General features: G+C 36.8%; 1 protein-coding gene across 6 annotated transcripts in view; it reads right to left on the bottom strand.

The window, feature by feature from the left end:
- VPS54 (VPS54 subunit of GARP complex) overlaps window positions 1-13,308 on the bottom strand; it is a 91,284-nt gene that overhangs the window by 7,108 nt on the left and 70,868 nt on the right. For 3 of the 6 annotated variants that reach the window (XM_032410858.1, XM_032410857.1, XM_032410859.1), the window contains exons 17-21: window positions 12,323-12,428; window positions 11,315-11,402; window positions 10,470-10,591; window positions 10,290-10,370; window positions 722-829 (exon numbers count right to left, since the gene is read on the bottom strand). In XM_032410858.1, the coding sequence (XP_032266749.1) occupies window positions 722-829; window positions 10,290-10,370; window positions 10,470-10,591; window positions 11,315-11,402; window positions 12,323-12,428 (505 nt within the window). The other 3 variants (XM_032410860.1, XR_004300298.1, XM_032410861.1) reach the window with 3 other exon arrangements.

Below are 13,308 nucleotides of genomic sequence, written 5' to 3'. Positions count from 1 at the left end.
TCATAGGTGAGAGGTGCCAAAGACTACCCATTTTGCTATTTTCCTGGTTTATGCCTACTACCGATCACTTATGCTGATCTAACAAATATTAATCAGGTGTATTGATTGAGTTACTTTATATGTCATCTCATTAATTCCATCACTAATTCCTCCACTATCCCATTTGGATTATAATAACAGCAACATATTTTACTGTTGATAGATGGCAACTCTGATTTTCAAACTGATAATGTAATGAACGATGTAGGTAGAATCTGGCATCTCTGATCCTCAATGGACCAATGAAAAATCTGCTTTTTACAATTGCTAACATACAGCAGAGCAATTACTGCTCTAGCCTGCTGGAGCTAGGGGCCTTTTGAAATCAGAAATTTTTATCCATGTTCCACAGGTCAATATAACAGCTGAAAAAAATAATAATCCTATTGGAAAGATTTTATTTATTTATTAGATAGAGACACAGCGAGAGAGGGAACACAAGCAGGGGGAGTGGGAGAGGGAGAAGCAGGCTTCCTGCAGAGCAGGGAGCCCGATACGGAGCTCGATCCCAGGACCCTGGGATCATGACCTGAGCCAAAGGCAGCCGCTTAACAACTGAGCCACCCAGGCGCCCCAATTGGAATATGAACTAGGCTTAACTGTACCAAAAGCATGTAAAAACACTCCAATTCTGCATGCATATGTTATATATAAAAAAGCAGTGTTAGGAATTACTACTCACTTGTGTTTGTTCTTCTGGAAGAAGATCAAATATAGCTTCATGCATTTTTGCCATTTGCTTACAAATATTCCTGAAACAGGCAGAAGGAACGGGAGCTTTCACCTCATACTGGCAGGGAAAAATAATGAGAATTATGTTCATGTCCTCTGGATTGTTTATTGTCCGCACTGTTCCCTCAGACATATATTTTCAGCCCTTACATGCCTAACTCTGATAGAGTTGAAGCTTACACTTCTATGATCTGTGCTACTCATGCAAATCTCAAGAACTTTTCATTAAATATCCTAATCTACTTTGAGAAAGCCAGCAAAATTTAGTGGCTAAGAACAGAGGCTGCTTCCCTTAAGATAGACTTTTTGGGTTCAAATCCCAGCTCTTCAGATTCTTAGCTATGTGACACTGGGCAAGTTACTTCATTTCTCTATATCTCAAAGGACTTGCTGTGAGGACTTAAAAAGACGGCTTATAAGAACACAAAACAGTGCTTGATACAAAGTAAGTACACTAAAAATGTTAGCTACCCATCTGGCTCAATATACAATGATGAATCTTTAAAGTAGGCCCTCCAAATTAACAGATTATTTTTTAAACATGATTTTCAGAACGTGTCAACATGATCATATCAAATCAATAGGACTCTGGCAAAATTAAAATTTTCTTTTTCTTTTGTAGGTAGGCCAATATAGTAATCATATTTATCCTAACTATGGTAAAGGAAAACTTTCTCAGCTATGACCTATACTGAAAATTTAAACTTAGGTAAATTCATTTTACTATCCTTACATTTGGATAGTAATATAATAATATAATATACTGGTATCATTCAGAGAACCATCTTTGGCCCACATTTTATAATTCACAAATTACCATTTTTATTTATAAGACAAATCTGGGCTAAATAATTTAATGTACTAATCTTATATAGTTTATTAAAATGGTGAGTTCCAATATACTGCTCTTAGCAGAACGATGCAGAAGTCACCATGTGACTGGGTCCAAAATAAGCAAAGTTGTGACCCCCTAAAGTTTTACCTTTCTTCAGCCTAGGAATATATAAAACATCCCCTTATCTTTTTTGTTAATAACAGATTTAAGATAGGATTCACACACCATAAAATTCACCCTTTTAAAGTGTACAATTAACTGGTTTTTAGTAGACTCAGTTATACAACCATCACCATTTACCTCTGAACATTTTCATCACCTCAAAAGAAACCCATAACCATTAGCAGTCACTCCCCATGCCCCCCTCCCCTCAGCTCCTGGCAACCACTAATCTCCATAAATGTAATAATACAATATGTGGCTTTTTGTGACTGGCTTCTTTCACTTAGCATAATGCTTTCAAGATTCATCTATGTTGTTAACATGCATCAGTACTTCATCCTTTTTAGGGCCACATGATATTCTATTGTACGAATATACCATAATTTATCCAATCATCAACTGATGGACATTTGGGTTGTTTCCACTTTTTGGCTATTATGAATAATAATGCTGTGAACATTCATGTACTGGTTTTGTGTGGACAAATGTCCTCAATTCTTTTGGGTGTATACCTAGAAGTGGAATTACTGGGTCATATGATAACTTTAATCTTTTGAGAAAATGCCAAAATTTTTTCCAAGGAGCTGTATCATTTTATAGTCCTACTCAGCAGTGTATGCGGGTTCCAATTTTTCCATATCCTCAACCAACACTTGTTATTGTCTGTCTTTTTTATTTAGACATCCTAGTGGGTATGAAGTAGTTATCTCATTATGGTAACATCCCCGTATTTTAAATACCACGTGTACTGGGTTGAAGAGTATCCCCCCCAAAATTCACGTTCACTTAGAACCTTATAAGGTCATACTGGATTAGAGTGGGCCCTAAATCCACTGACTGGTGTCTTTATAAAAGAAAGGAGAAGGAAATTTAGACATAGACACACAGAAGGAAAATGGCCACGTGAAGACAGAGGCAGAAATTGGAATGATACATCTACAAGCCAAAGAATGCCAGCAATTGACAGCAAGCACCAGAAGCTAGGAAGAGGCAGGGAAAGACTTTGCTAGAGCCTTCAGAGGGAGCATGGCTGACAACCCTTTGATTTAGGACTTCTGCCTCCAGAATTATGAAAGAATACATTTCTGTGGTTTTAAAGCTACTGTCTTTGATAATTTGTTATGGCAGCTCTAGGTAACTAGTACACCCCCAAAACCTTCCTTCACCCCTGCCTTCCCTAAAGATACTCTTCTTTCCATCTTACCTTCACCATCATTTATTCAGTCACTGAATCTTGACACGGTACTTTATTCTCAACCCTTAAAATTTGGTTCTTGCCACTACCCAAACCACCTTCCTCCACTATTAACAATCTTCTGAAATTTCTGCAAAAATCACTAAAGACATCCTAACTTCCAAATTTAGTAACTTTCCTAGTCCCCCTACTCATTGCTCTGCAGTGTTCACACACCTTCACACTTGAAACACGGTCCTCAGTCCTCATGTAACGCAGTGTTTCCCTGATTCCTCCCCTCCTGACCTTCCTCTTCTGTATCCTGTCTCCTAAATGCAACGCTTTTTCAATCTTAATGCCCCCATCATCCCCTCTCTCTCTCTTATGAATCTCATTCAATCTAACAACTTCTAATATATCTCTAGTCCTGAACCACTTTGTTAAATTTAAGTCACACATCTCCTAAATGATCCATACCATAACTGAGTTTACCATGAAATTTCCCAAACCTGCTTTTCCTTCCTGTTTCCATTACTATTGCTTGTATTACAATCCTCCTGCTCACCCAGACTGGAAATCTCCAACTCAGTTTTTATTCCTCCTCTTTGGTTCCTTGTATTGAATCTAAGTGCCACCAAATGTACTTTCAGATTATTTTGCACATTAATATTCTAGGTCAGAGTTTCTCAACCTCTACACTACTAACATTTTGGGCTATCTCATTCTTTGTTGTGAGGGCTATCCTGTGTATTATAGGATGTTCAGTAGCATTCTTGACCTCTACTCACTAGCTACCAGTATTGTCCCACTTCCTAAACTGTATGTTCCCAACACTTCTGAATGTCCTCAGGGGACAAAACTGTCTCAGGTGAGAAACACTGCTGTGGGTGAGATCTTCAATACTTCTCACCTGAAAAAACGCAGTCACATTTTAATGAGTCCAGATATGATATGAGGTCAATAAACGTTTAATAAAACTGGTACACAGTAAGCTCTGGATGCATATTTTCTTACATGTGTGTATATATGTACATAGGTATATAGGTGTATGAGTGTCTGTATGTATGTATATGAACGTGTATGACTGAATGAATGTGTCTGATACTATGCTAGCTGGAGTGTACGAAGATGAATCAGAGACAGAGAGCTCTGGGGAGCTGACAGCCTAAAAGCTGGTTGGTATTCCAGAAAGTGGACATTGCATGCTCCAGGAACACGGGTGAAGACGTTTAGGCAATAGCAGAGATGGCTTCCCGAGCAGCACACCTGGGCTGCTGAGTCTTCAAATGAAAAAAATTAAGTGAAAGTATTCCACACAGAGGACATGCCATACCACCTCAAATCTATTCTACACACTATCTGATAAATCCTACTAAAGTGCAATTCTAATCATGGGTTAGTTTAAAAACTTTTGGGTTCTACTTCCATTTAAAATTGAGAAAGCTGTAAGAGAATATTCTACCACCCTCACCACAACAAAAAACTGTAATAATTTACAAAATCATAACTTTTCTTGAACGCTTCAGAGAACAGAGGTCCCAAGAACCAAAGGAACTAACTCCAAAGAGTGACAAGCCCCACTGAGGAGAGATGGGACACAGGAACTGTCTCACTTTGGCAGAGCATAGGAAGAAGAGGTGACCACCACAGAAACAAACAGAAAACAACTAACATTTTAACAAATGCCCAAAGGGCCAAATACGGACTAGTATATGCTTACAGTAAATGAGAGCGCTGGCCACAAGGGGAGTTTGCACGCACAAGTTCTCCTCCATGGGTTTCCAAAAGGTCCTCACAAGCAACACTGGAGTCAGAACTAGAGACCACAGAATCACTCTCATAGACAAGCAGGAGGCGAGTGGCCACCACTAGAGAAAAGGAACAAGTGCTGCCCACTTCCTTGCACCCTCCTCTTATATGAAGCAAAACCTAAAGTCACGGACAAAGGGCACTCAATTCTTTCATCCCCAGGGCTGTGAGGAACAGAAACAAAAAATACCTTTAAGCAAAGGATCAAAAACCAATCAAAGTAGAGACTGGCTACCACTGGAGGAGGGGTGGGAACAATGAGAAGGCTTCACATCCGAGGACTCACATTACCTGACTCCAAGACTTAGAATAATGCTACAGTAGTTAAGATATTAAGACATGGTATTGGTGTAAAACAGACTTATAGATCAATGGAACAGGAGTCTGAAAATAGACCCACAGGAAAATAGCCAATTTTCAACGAAGGTGCCAATGGAGAAAGGACAGTCTTTTCAACAAAAGGTGCTGGAACTAGCCAGAAAAAAGAACACTGACTCATACTTTGTACTATATACAAAAATCAACTAAAAATGGATCACAGATATACATATAAAACCTGAAACAATAAACCTTTCAGAAGAAAACAATGGGAATTATCTTTGTAACTTGGGTAGGCTTCTTGGGATAGGACATAAGAAGCATGAACAATAAAGAAAAAAAATGACTAACTGGAATTCATCAAAATTTAAAAACTGTTATTTCTATAACACTGTTAAGAAAATGAAAAGTGACAGACTGAGAGAAAATACTTATGGAAACACGTATTTGATAAAGGACTTGTATCTAGAATATACAGAGAACTCTTACAACTCAACAACCCAATTTTTAAAAATTAGCAAAAAGTCTGAACACGCTACCAAAGAAAAGACATGGGTGGAAACTAACATGTGAAAAGATGCTCAACATATAAATTATTATGTAAACTAAAACCACAATGAGATATCACTCCATACAGACCTACTAGAGTACTAACATTAAAAAACAAACAAACATACAATAGAAAGTGCTGGTGAGGATGAAGAGCCCCTAGGACTCTCATCTATCACAAGTAGGAAAAAAAAAATGGTATACTCACTTTAGAAAAAAATTTGGCAGTTTTTTATAAAGATATCATAAAGTTTTACATTTCTTATATAACCATCAATCTATTCCAAGGTATTTACACAAGAGAAATGGAACATGTACCCACAGATAGATGTGCACGTGAATGTTTATAGCAGCATTATTCATAATAGCCAAAGCCTGGAGACAATCCAAAGGTCTATCCACTGATAAATGGATCAATAAACAAATAGTGATACATCCATACAATGGATACTACTCTATAATAAAAAGGAACAAACCACTAACACATACTATCAATTTCAAAAGCATTATGCTAAATGAAAGGAGCCTGGGACAAGAGGCTACATTCTGTATAACTCCAGTTAAAGGACATTCTGGAAAAGGCAAGACTACACAGATGAAAATCAGACCAGTGGTGGTCAAGGTTTTGGATGTGGGGAGAGAAGTGACTGCGAAAGTGCCGGAGAGAATGTTTAACAGTGACAGAACTGTTAGGTATCTTGATTGTGGTAGTTCTACTACCGCATATGTTAAAGTTATCAAACTATGTATTTAGAAAGGGTAAATTTTACTGAGTGTAAGTTATACCTCATAAGCCTAACTTAAATTGGTTAGCTTTCCACTGGTAGTGAAAACTCTTCACTGTCTTTCCAGCGTATCTCCCATTCCTCAGTTCACCTACCCTAATACATTAGCTAAATGGAATAACTTACCTTTGTTATTATTAACAACAACAGCAAAAACATTAGCAGTCAACATTTACTGGAAACTTGCTATAGTCAGACATATGATAAAAGAAAAGCACTCCACATAAATATTATCTCATTAATCCTCACTACAAACTTATAAGGCTCTATTATTTTCCCCATTTAAAGACAAAGTAAGGCTTAAGGAGATTTGCCCAAGGTGCTTCAATGGCTAATCTGGGACAAACATGAACTTAGGTCTACCTGACTACAAAACCCTGACACTAATCTTCCTCCTATGATTCCTACCTACATGCTGTTACCTCAGAGTGTCTCTTCACCTCAACTTCATTTGCCCTAACCACGCCTATCTTTAAAAGCAAAACTTACATGCATGCCTCATCCATAAAGTTTTTCCCAGATCTCCCTCCTTAGCTGGGAACCCACTCTTCCAAAGCATTAAAAGCTCTAATTGCATGAAATTGATTCCTTACTTATGGCTCTTTACATATTCTACCTTCTGTTATAATTATCGATATATTTTTCTTATTAGATATTCAACTATTTGAGGGACAACACTGAAGACTTCTTCACTCTATGTAGCCCAGTTACCTAACACAATTTAACTTCCTGAATGAATGAATGAATGAATGAATAAATGAATAAATGATGGCTGGGACATTAGTTGAGCCAGTAGTATAATTAGATGTTAACGTTTTATTCTTTCTAAGCAATGGTACCATTACTTACTAGCTTTTTAGAATCAGTCTATATTACTGTTATCCTTCTTTCTCCAAATTAAATTTTCAGATTAGAAAATAAAAAGCTAAAATTAAGAGGCTAACCCAAACCAAACACTGTCTGCTATCTTGGCATGAATTAAAAACAGAGCTAATGGGGCGCCTGGGTGGCTCAGTCGTTAAGCGTCTGCCTTCGGCTCAGGTCGTGATCCCAGGGTCCTGGGATTGAGCCCCGCATCGGGCTCTCTGCTCTGCAGGAAGCCTGCTTCTCCCTCTCCCACTCCCCCTGCTTGTGTTCCCTCTCTCACTGTGTCTCTATTAAATAAATAAATAAAATCTTTAAAAAAAAAAAAAAAAAAAAACAGAGCTAAACTCCTGGGCAACCCATGAAAGCAACTAGGGCAGAGAGTGGCAAACAGAGACTTGTTAACCAAGAGAATGTAACAGGTCAAGGTAACAGGGGAAGTCATCAGTAGAAATATAGTAGTGAAAATACTAAGTTGCAAAAGACTAGGCACATTCTTGACATTAAAAATAATGGGGAGGAGGATATTTAAGGTTTATAAAAGACTTAAGACATATAATAACTAAATGCAGTATGTAAATCATGTAGAAATCTTTGTTCAAACAAGTTATTGAAAAAAACATTTTGGGACAACTGATAAATTTTAAATAGGAATAAATATTAGATGATATTAAGGAATTACTGTTAATTTTGTTAGGTGTGATATGGTAGCATGAATATATAAGAAAGTTGTCAGTTTTTAGAAATACATAACTGAATTATTCAGGGGTGAAATATCATAATGCCTCGCATTTATTATAAAATATTTTATGGGGTGCCAGTAGGTTAGGCATTCAACTCTTGGGGATTTTGGCTCAGGTCATGATCTTGGGGTTGTGAGATCGAGCCCTGTATCCAGCTCCGTGCACAGAGGGGAGAGTCTGCGTGAGATTCTCTCCCTCTGCCCCTCTCCACCCCGCCCTGCTCGTGCTCTCTAAAATAAATCTTTAAAAAAAAAAATTTTTTTTAAATAGTTTAGGAAAAAAAAGCAAAATGTGACTGTTATATATAGGTGATAAATATATGGAAAGCTCATTAAATAATTCTCTTTTTCTTTACCAAAAAAAAGAATAAAATAAACCGTCACGGGAAAAAGCCTAGCCACAGTCCCAATTCTTGGTAAAACAAACAAACAAAACAAAACAAAACAAAAACACAGAATAAATCAGGGATTTAAGAGTACTGGCACTACTTTGGTTTTGCTTCATTATATTCCACAGCTTATTACTAGTTCCACTATTTAACATTTACCTTATTCTACACTGTTAGGCGTTTACAGTCCTCTGCCTTGTTAGATGGTAAACTTATTTTCTTAAAAAATTAATTAATTTTCTCCAAATATTTATTTAAATTCCATTAGTTTACATACCTCTTAGCCTCTTAGGTGTAGAATTTAGTGATTAATCACTTACATACAACACCCGGTGCTCATCACAACAAGTGCCCTCCTAATCCCCATCACCCATTTAACCCATCCCCCACCCACCTCCCCTCCTGTAATAGATGGTAAACTTCTTTAGAGTAGTCACAGTATGTTATTTATTAACTTTTGGTAGACAGAAGAATGCCACGTATCAAAAAGGAAAACTGATGAAACAGTATGCTTTTCAATTTAGTTTGTACTTGGCAACCATAAAGAAAATAGAGAATTCCTAAACAATCATTTTTCTCCACACAAAACTAGAAACTAATTTAACAGGTACAGCATAATATAGGTATGTCTGCACATACCTATAAATTCCTTAAGCTTCTTAAGGGCATAAAATATCTATGTTATTTATCAACTACACCCGACATTCTCAAAGTGTGGTATGGGGACACCTGGGAGTCAGAGACTCTTTGTGGGAATCTGTGAAGTAAAAACCATTTTCATAATAATATTAAAATGTTATTAACTTTTCACTCTCATTTTCTCATGTTTGAAGAGTGGGGATTTTTAGATGACTTGCAACAATGTCATCGTTCTGACAGCCAATGGAATGTGTGTTTGTGTACTCTTGTGTTTTAAATTTCTCTTAGTTTTAATTTCTAATATGGTACTTACTGACAGGTACAATTTGCATAAATAAAAGTTCTTTGGGGTCTGCGATTATTTTTAAGAGTGTAAAGAGGTCCTCTGACCAAAACATTTGAGAACTATTAAACAAATGCAATCTTATTTTCCAAGGACTTTTCCTCATTGTCACCTTCAAATGTACAAGCACACATCTATACCTGTGAATGGGCACTGCTTTACCTTGCACTTTTATGATTTTCACGTGCTTGCTGCTCCTGCCATCTCAGAATCCTGAAGAATGCAAGTGGCAGAAAAGCATACCAAAGTGCCTAGTTTGATGATTACCCTAAATATACTCTCAGGCATGTACATATAGCCTTCAAAATTCCAATGTCTGCTTTCTCCCTAAGACAGGTGTTGAACTTAGGGAATGAAAAAAGTAAGAGGGCAAAAGTGACTAGGCCTGATTAAGTGACATTTTTCTAAAGATACCCTCCAGTATAATAGAGGATTCACTGGAAACCATTGCTTCTTTTAATGACCCATTCGGAATGGGAAGCAAACAAGAAACAGATACTGAAATTGATTATCTATACGGGAAATAATAGAGTACTTCAGACTCTGCCATTTCAGTCTGGAAAATAAAGAACGTACCTTACCACAAATAATTTATCTACTTTTTTCTCTATTTTGATCTTTGTTCTCTCAATTCTCTCTGGAGGACTTTCAGACTAAAACCTAGTTTGAAGAAGGCACATATTTGTCAATGCAGCTAATATAAAATTACTTCTGCATAGGGTTTCTATCATTCTTAAAATAACCTCCCTCCTGCCCCCTTCCAGCCTCTTTGGATATAATTATCCATTATTTGGGCAATCTGAACATTTTACTGAGTTTTTCTAAACCCTGAAGAATTTGACTGGTTAGACAACTGTGAAAAGGCACAATGCCTTTAAACAATGCCTAATAATTTCCATAAATCATTACCTTAGATAACAACTTGTCAAATAAGCTATCCATTATCGCTACAAGCTTAGCTGATATTTCAGCTATGTGGTCATGGTAGTCCTGTAACGAGAAAGAACATTGTATTTTAAAGTCCCTGGGACACATCTAAAAAATACTTAACAATTATGAAACTCTAGTAGAAAATATAAGGAAAAGTACCTTAGTGATATGATCAAAATGCCTAAGCATGCTATATTGCTTAGGCTGCAGTCGAGCTTCAAAATGAGCCCTGATCACAGGAATGTAGTGCACAATTAACTGCAAACAACGTGAAGAAAGAGCTGAAGAACAAAAAACACTATTAGTTGCATTTAATTAAATATCAAATTAAATAAAAAATGTCAATTAGTTTCATACAGTTTGTTTCATCAATGAAGAACACACTGGCAGAAATCAACATTATTTCACTTCGTTTAAGAAAATGATTTGGGGAGTGCCTGGGTGGCTCAGTCAGTTGGGCATCTGACTTGGTTTTGGCTCAGGTCATGATCTCATGGACAGGGGACTGAGCCCCACATTGGGCTCTGTGCCCAGTGCAGTATCTGCTTCAGTTCTTTCTCTCTCTCCCCCTCTGCCCCTTCCCGCTTGCGTGCTGTCTCTCAAATAAATAAAAATCTTTAAAAAAAACTGACTCGGTAATGAATAATGTAGTAAACATGCTGCTCTTCCCAATGAACTCAAGTTGTTAGTATTACTAACCTGAGGAAGCTAATGGGACAACTGATTCTCTTCTGACATTCAGATACCTCATATGTATTACATCTTAACATTTTCTATAGTGGTGCAACTTCCAAATAACTTATATATGTTAGGGTGGAAATTCTTCGTAACATTTCCCCAGAAGTTAATTTTTCAGTTATGGTAATACACAGAAGAGTGAAGCAGCATTTGCTACTTTTAGAGCCTTTAATTAAACTCATAAAAACATCAGGTATAATGAAAACATAAGTATGGCGACCTCACTGTAAAACCTCAGCATGTGAATTAAAAGCAAGAATCCATACCCAAATTTTTTGTAGTTATTGTTTTTAGTCCAACAACTTGCAGTGCACCAGCTCCAAGAACTAACTGGCAACTTCTTGAATTGAAGTACTAACAAAGGAAGGAGAAAAAAAAGCCCAACAATTTATTAAAAACTATTTTATATATGCTGGCCATGTGTCTACAGTTCTAAAAATACATTCCTCTTTCCTCTCATTCAAGGACCAAATGAATTTTCTAGTAGGAGCAATTAGGATCTATTTATGTAATGGCAAAAAAAGGGGAAGGATGATGTTAATATTTATTGTCTGGTAGGAAAAAAGTAAAATTCTAAAAAACAATTGTTCAGAAACTAATCTTTAATCTGCATTCATAAAACTAGTTCAGTTTCACTGAAACTAACAATACACTATATGTTAATTACACTTAAATTAAAAAAACTAGTTCAGTTTCAGTCATTCTTACTGGAGGGTCCTATTGTCAAAAGGGTAACAAAATCTTTCTGGACTAAAATATGACAACTCAATTTGGGAGCAGAATTAACTGATTAGACATTTGGAGCCTTTATGCTAGCAGTTAAAAATATCTGTTAAAATGAAATGGCTGAATAAGATTATCACCACATTTTCATTTTACATCAATGGTTCTGAAAGAATGATTTAAGAAAAATCTCTAACCTTAGTGAGATGAATTTTGTAAAGTTCAGTGAATTCCTTCCATGCACATTTGAAACCAGTCCAGGTTTTTTGACCTAAGTGGCCTCAGTCATGTTCAGCACCTAACGAACAAATCATCTCCTGTCTCCAATGTCATTAACAACTCTATGGGTATAATGAGGAATCACTAAAAGTGAGAAGGAAGCAGGCGGCCTTCTTCCAGTAACATGTTGTGATTCAACCACAATCAAATGTCACAAAATTAATGTCTTAAAGGTAACTTAACCTTGAAATGTCTTAGTTTGAAGATTAGTCATACCCTAATGAATTACTTCTTTCAACTATTTTTCCATCACAGAGTGAAATCATACACACCTTCAATAAATCTGACAGACGAGTAAGCATGTCAGTAGTAACAGATGGGATATTGTCCACACACTGGCAATATTCAAGGATAATTCTTATCAACAGCAATACAGTTCTGTAAGAAAAGATGACCCAACAAGAAGTCAAGACAAGAAAGTTAAAATGATTCAACACATAAAAATCAATACTGATCTTGGTAACTGTGAAATTATGTGTTTTACCTGTAAATGCAGCAGAGTAGGGACTAAGGTGAGGCAAGACAGATTCCTCAGGTGCAAAATGAAGGAGGCACTCATTTTCAGGGTCATGCAACTACAGGGTCAGCACTTGCATGGCACTGAGAAAGAGTACTTCCTTAAGTTTTGTGCTTTGGCATATCACTCTCTGTGTGACACTGCTATTAAGCAGGTATCCTGGGGCGTGGAGTCTGCTTGGGATTCTCTCTCTCCCTCCCTTTTTGCCCCTCCCTCCCTAAAAATATATATATAAGGCAGGTATCCCATTCCTTAGCCAATTCAAAAACACTGACAAAAAGCCTACCCAGTGTTTCTGATTATATAGTAGGTGCTCAATCGTAACTGTTGAATTAATGACAGGAACCAAGTCTTGATTTTCTTAGTGAGATGAAAGAGAAACTGTGGCTTCAAAGAACAATGGTATCTCCTAAAAAGTTTTTTGGTAAGTCACAAGGTTCTCCTACGATGAGAAAGTTACCAGCTCATTAGCTGAACATGTCATAAACTGAAAAGAAACACTACTGGGAGGTTAAATAAGACTGAGATTAAGGTGAATAAAGCCATTCATTATGGGACATCCAAGTTCAATGAGATGCTCAGAAATGAGTGATTCATGTAAAATAATGTTTTATAAAAGTCTGCAGGATATCAGGAAGTAGTGATTCAAGAAAGTAAGTGTCTAGCCTCTGTAACAGCTTAATTGTCAGACCATATGTTATGGTCCATGCATACGTCTAGTGTCTGCTTTACTGGGTAGTG

The sequence above is a fragment of the Phoca vitulina genome, unplaced genomic scaffold, assembly GCF_004348235.1.
Source record: "Phoca vitulina isolate PV1807 unplaced genomic scaffold, GSC_HSeal_1.0 scaffold12, whole genome shotgun sequence".
In the NCBI taxonomy this organism is placed as follows: domain Eukaryota; kingdom Metazoa; phylum Chordata; class Mammalia; order Carnivora; family Phocidae; genus Phoca; species Phoca vitulina.
Note: the sequence above shows the minus strand (reverse complement) of the source record. Positions and strands in the feature narration are given on the sequence as shown.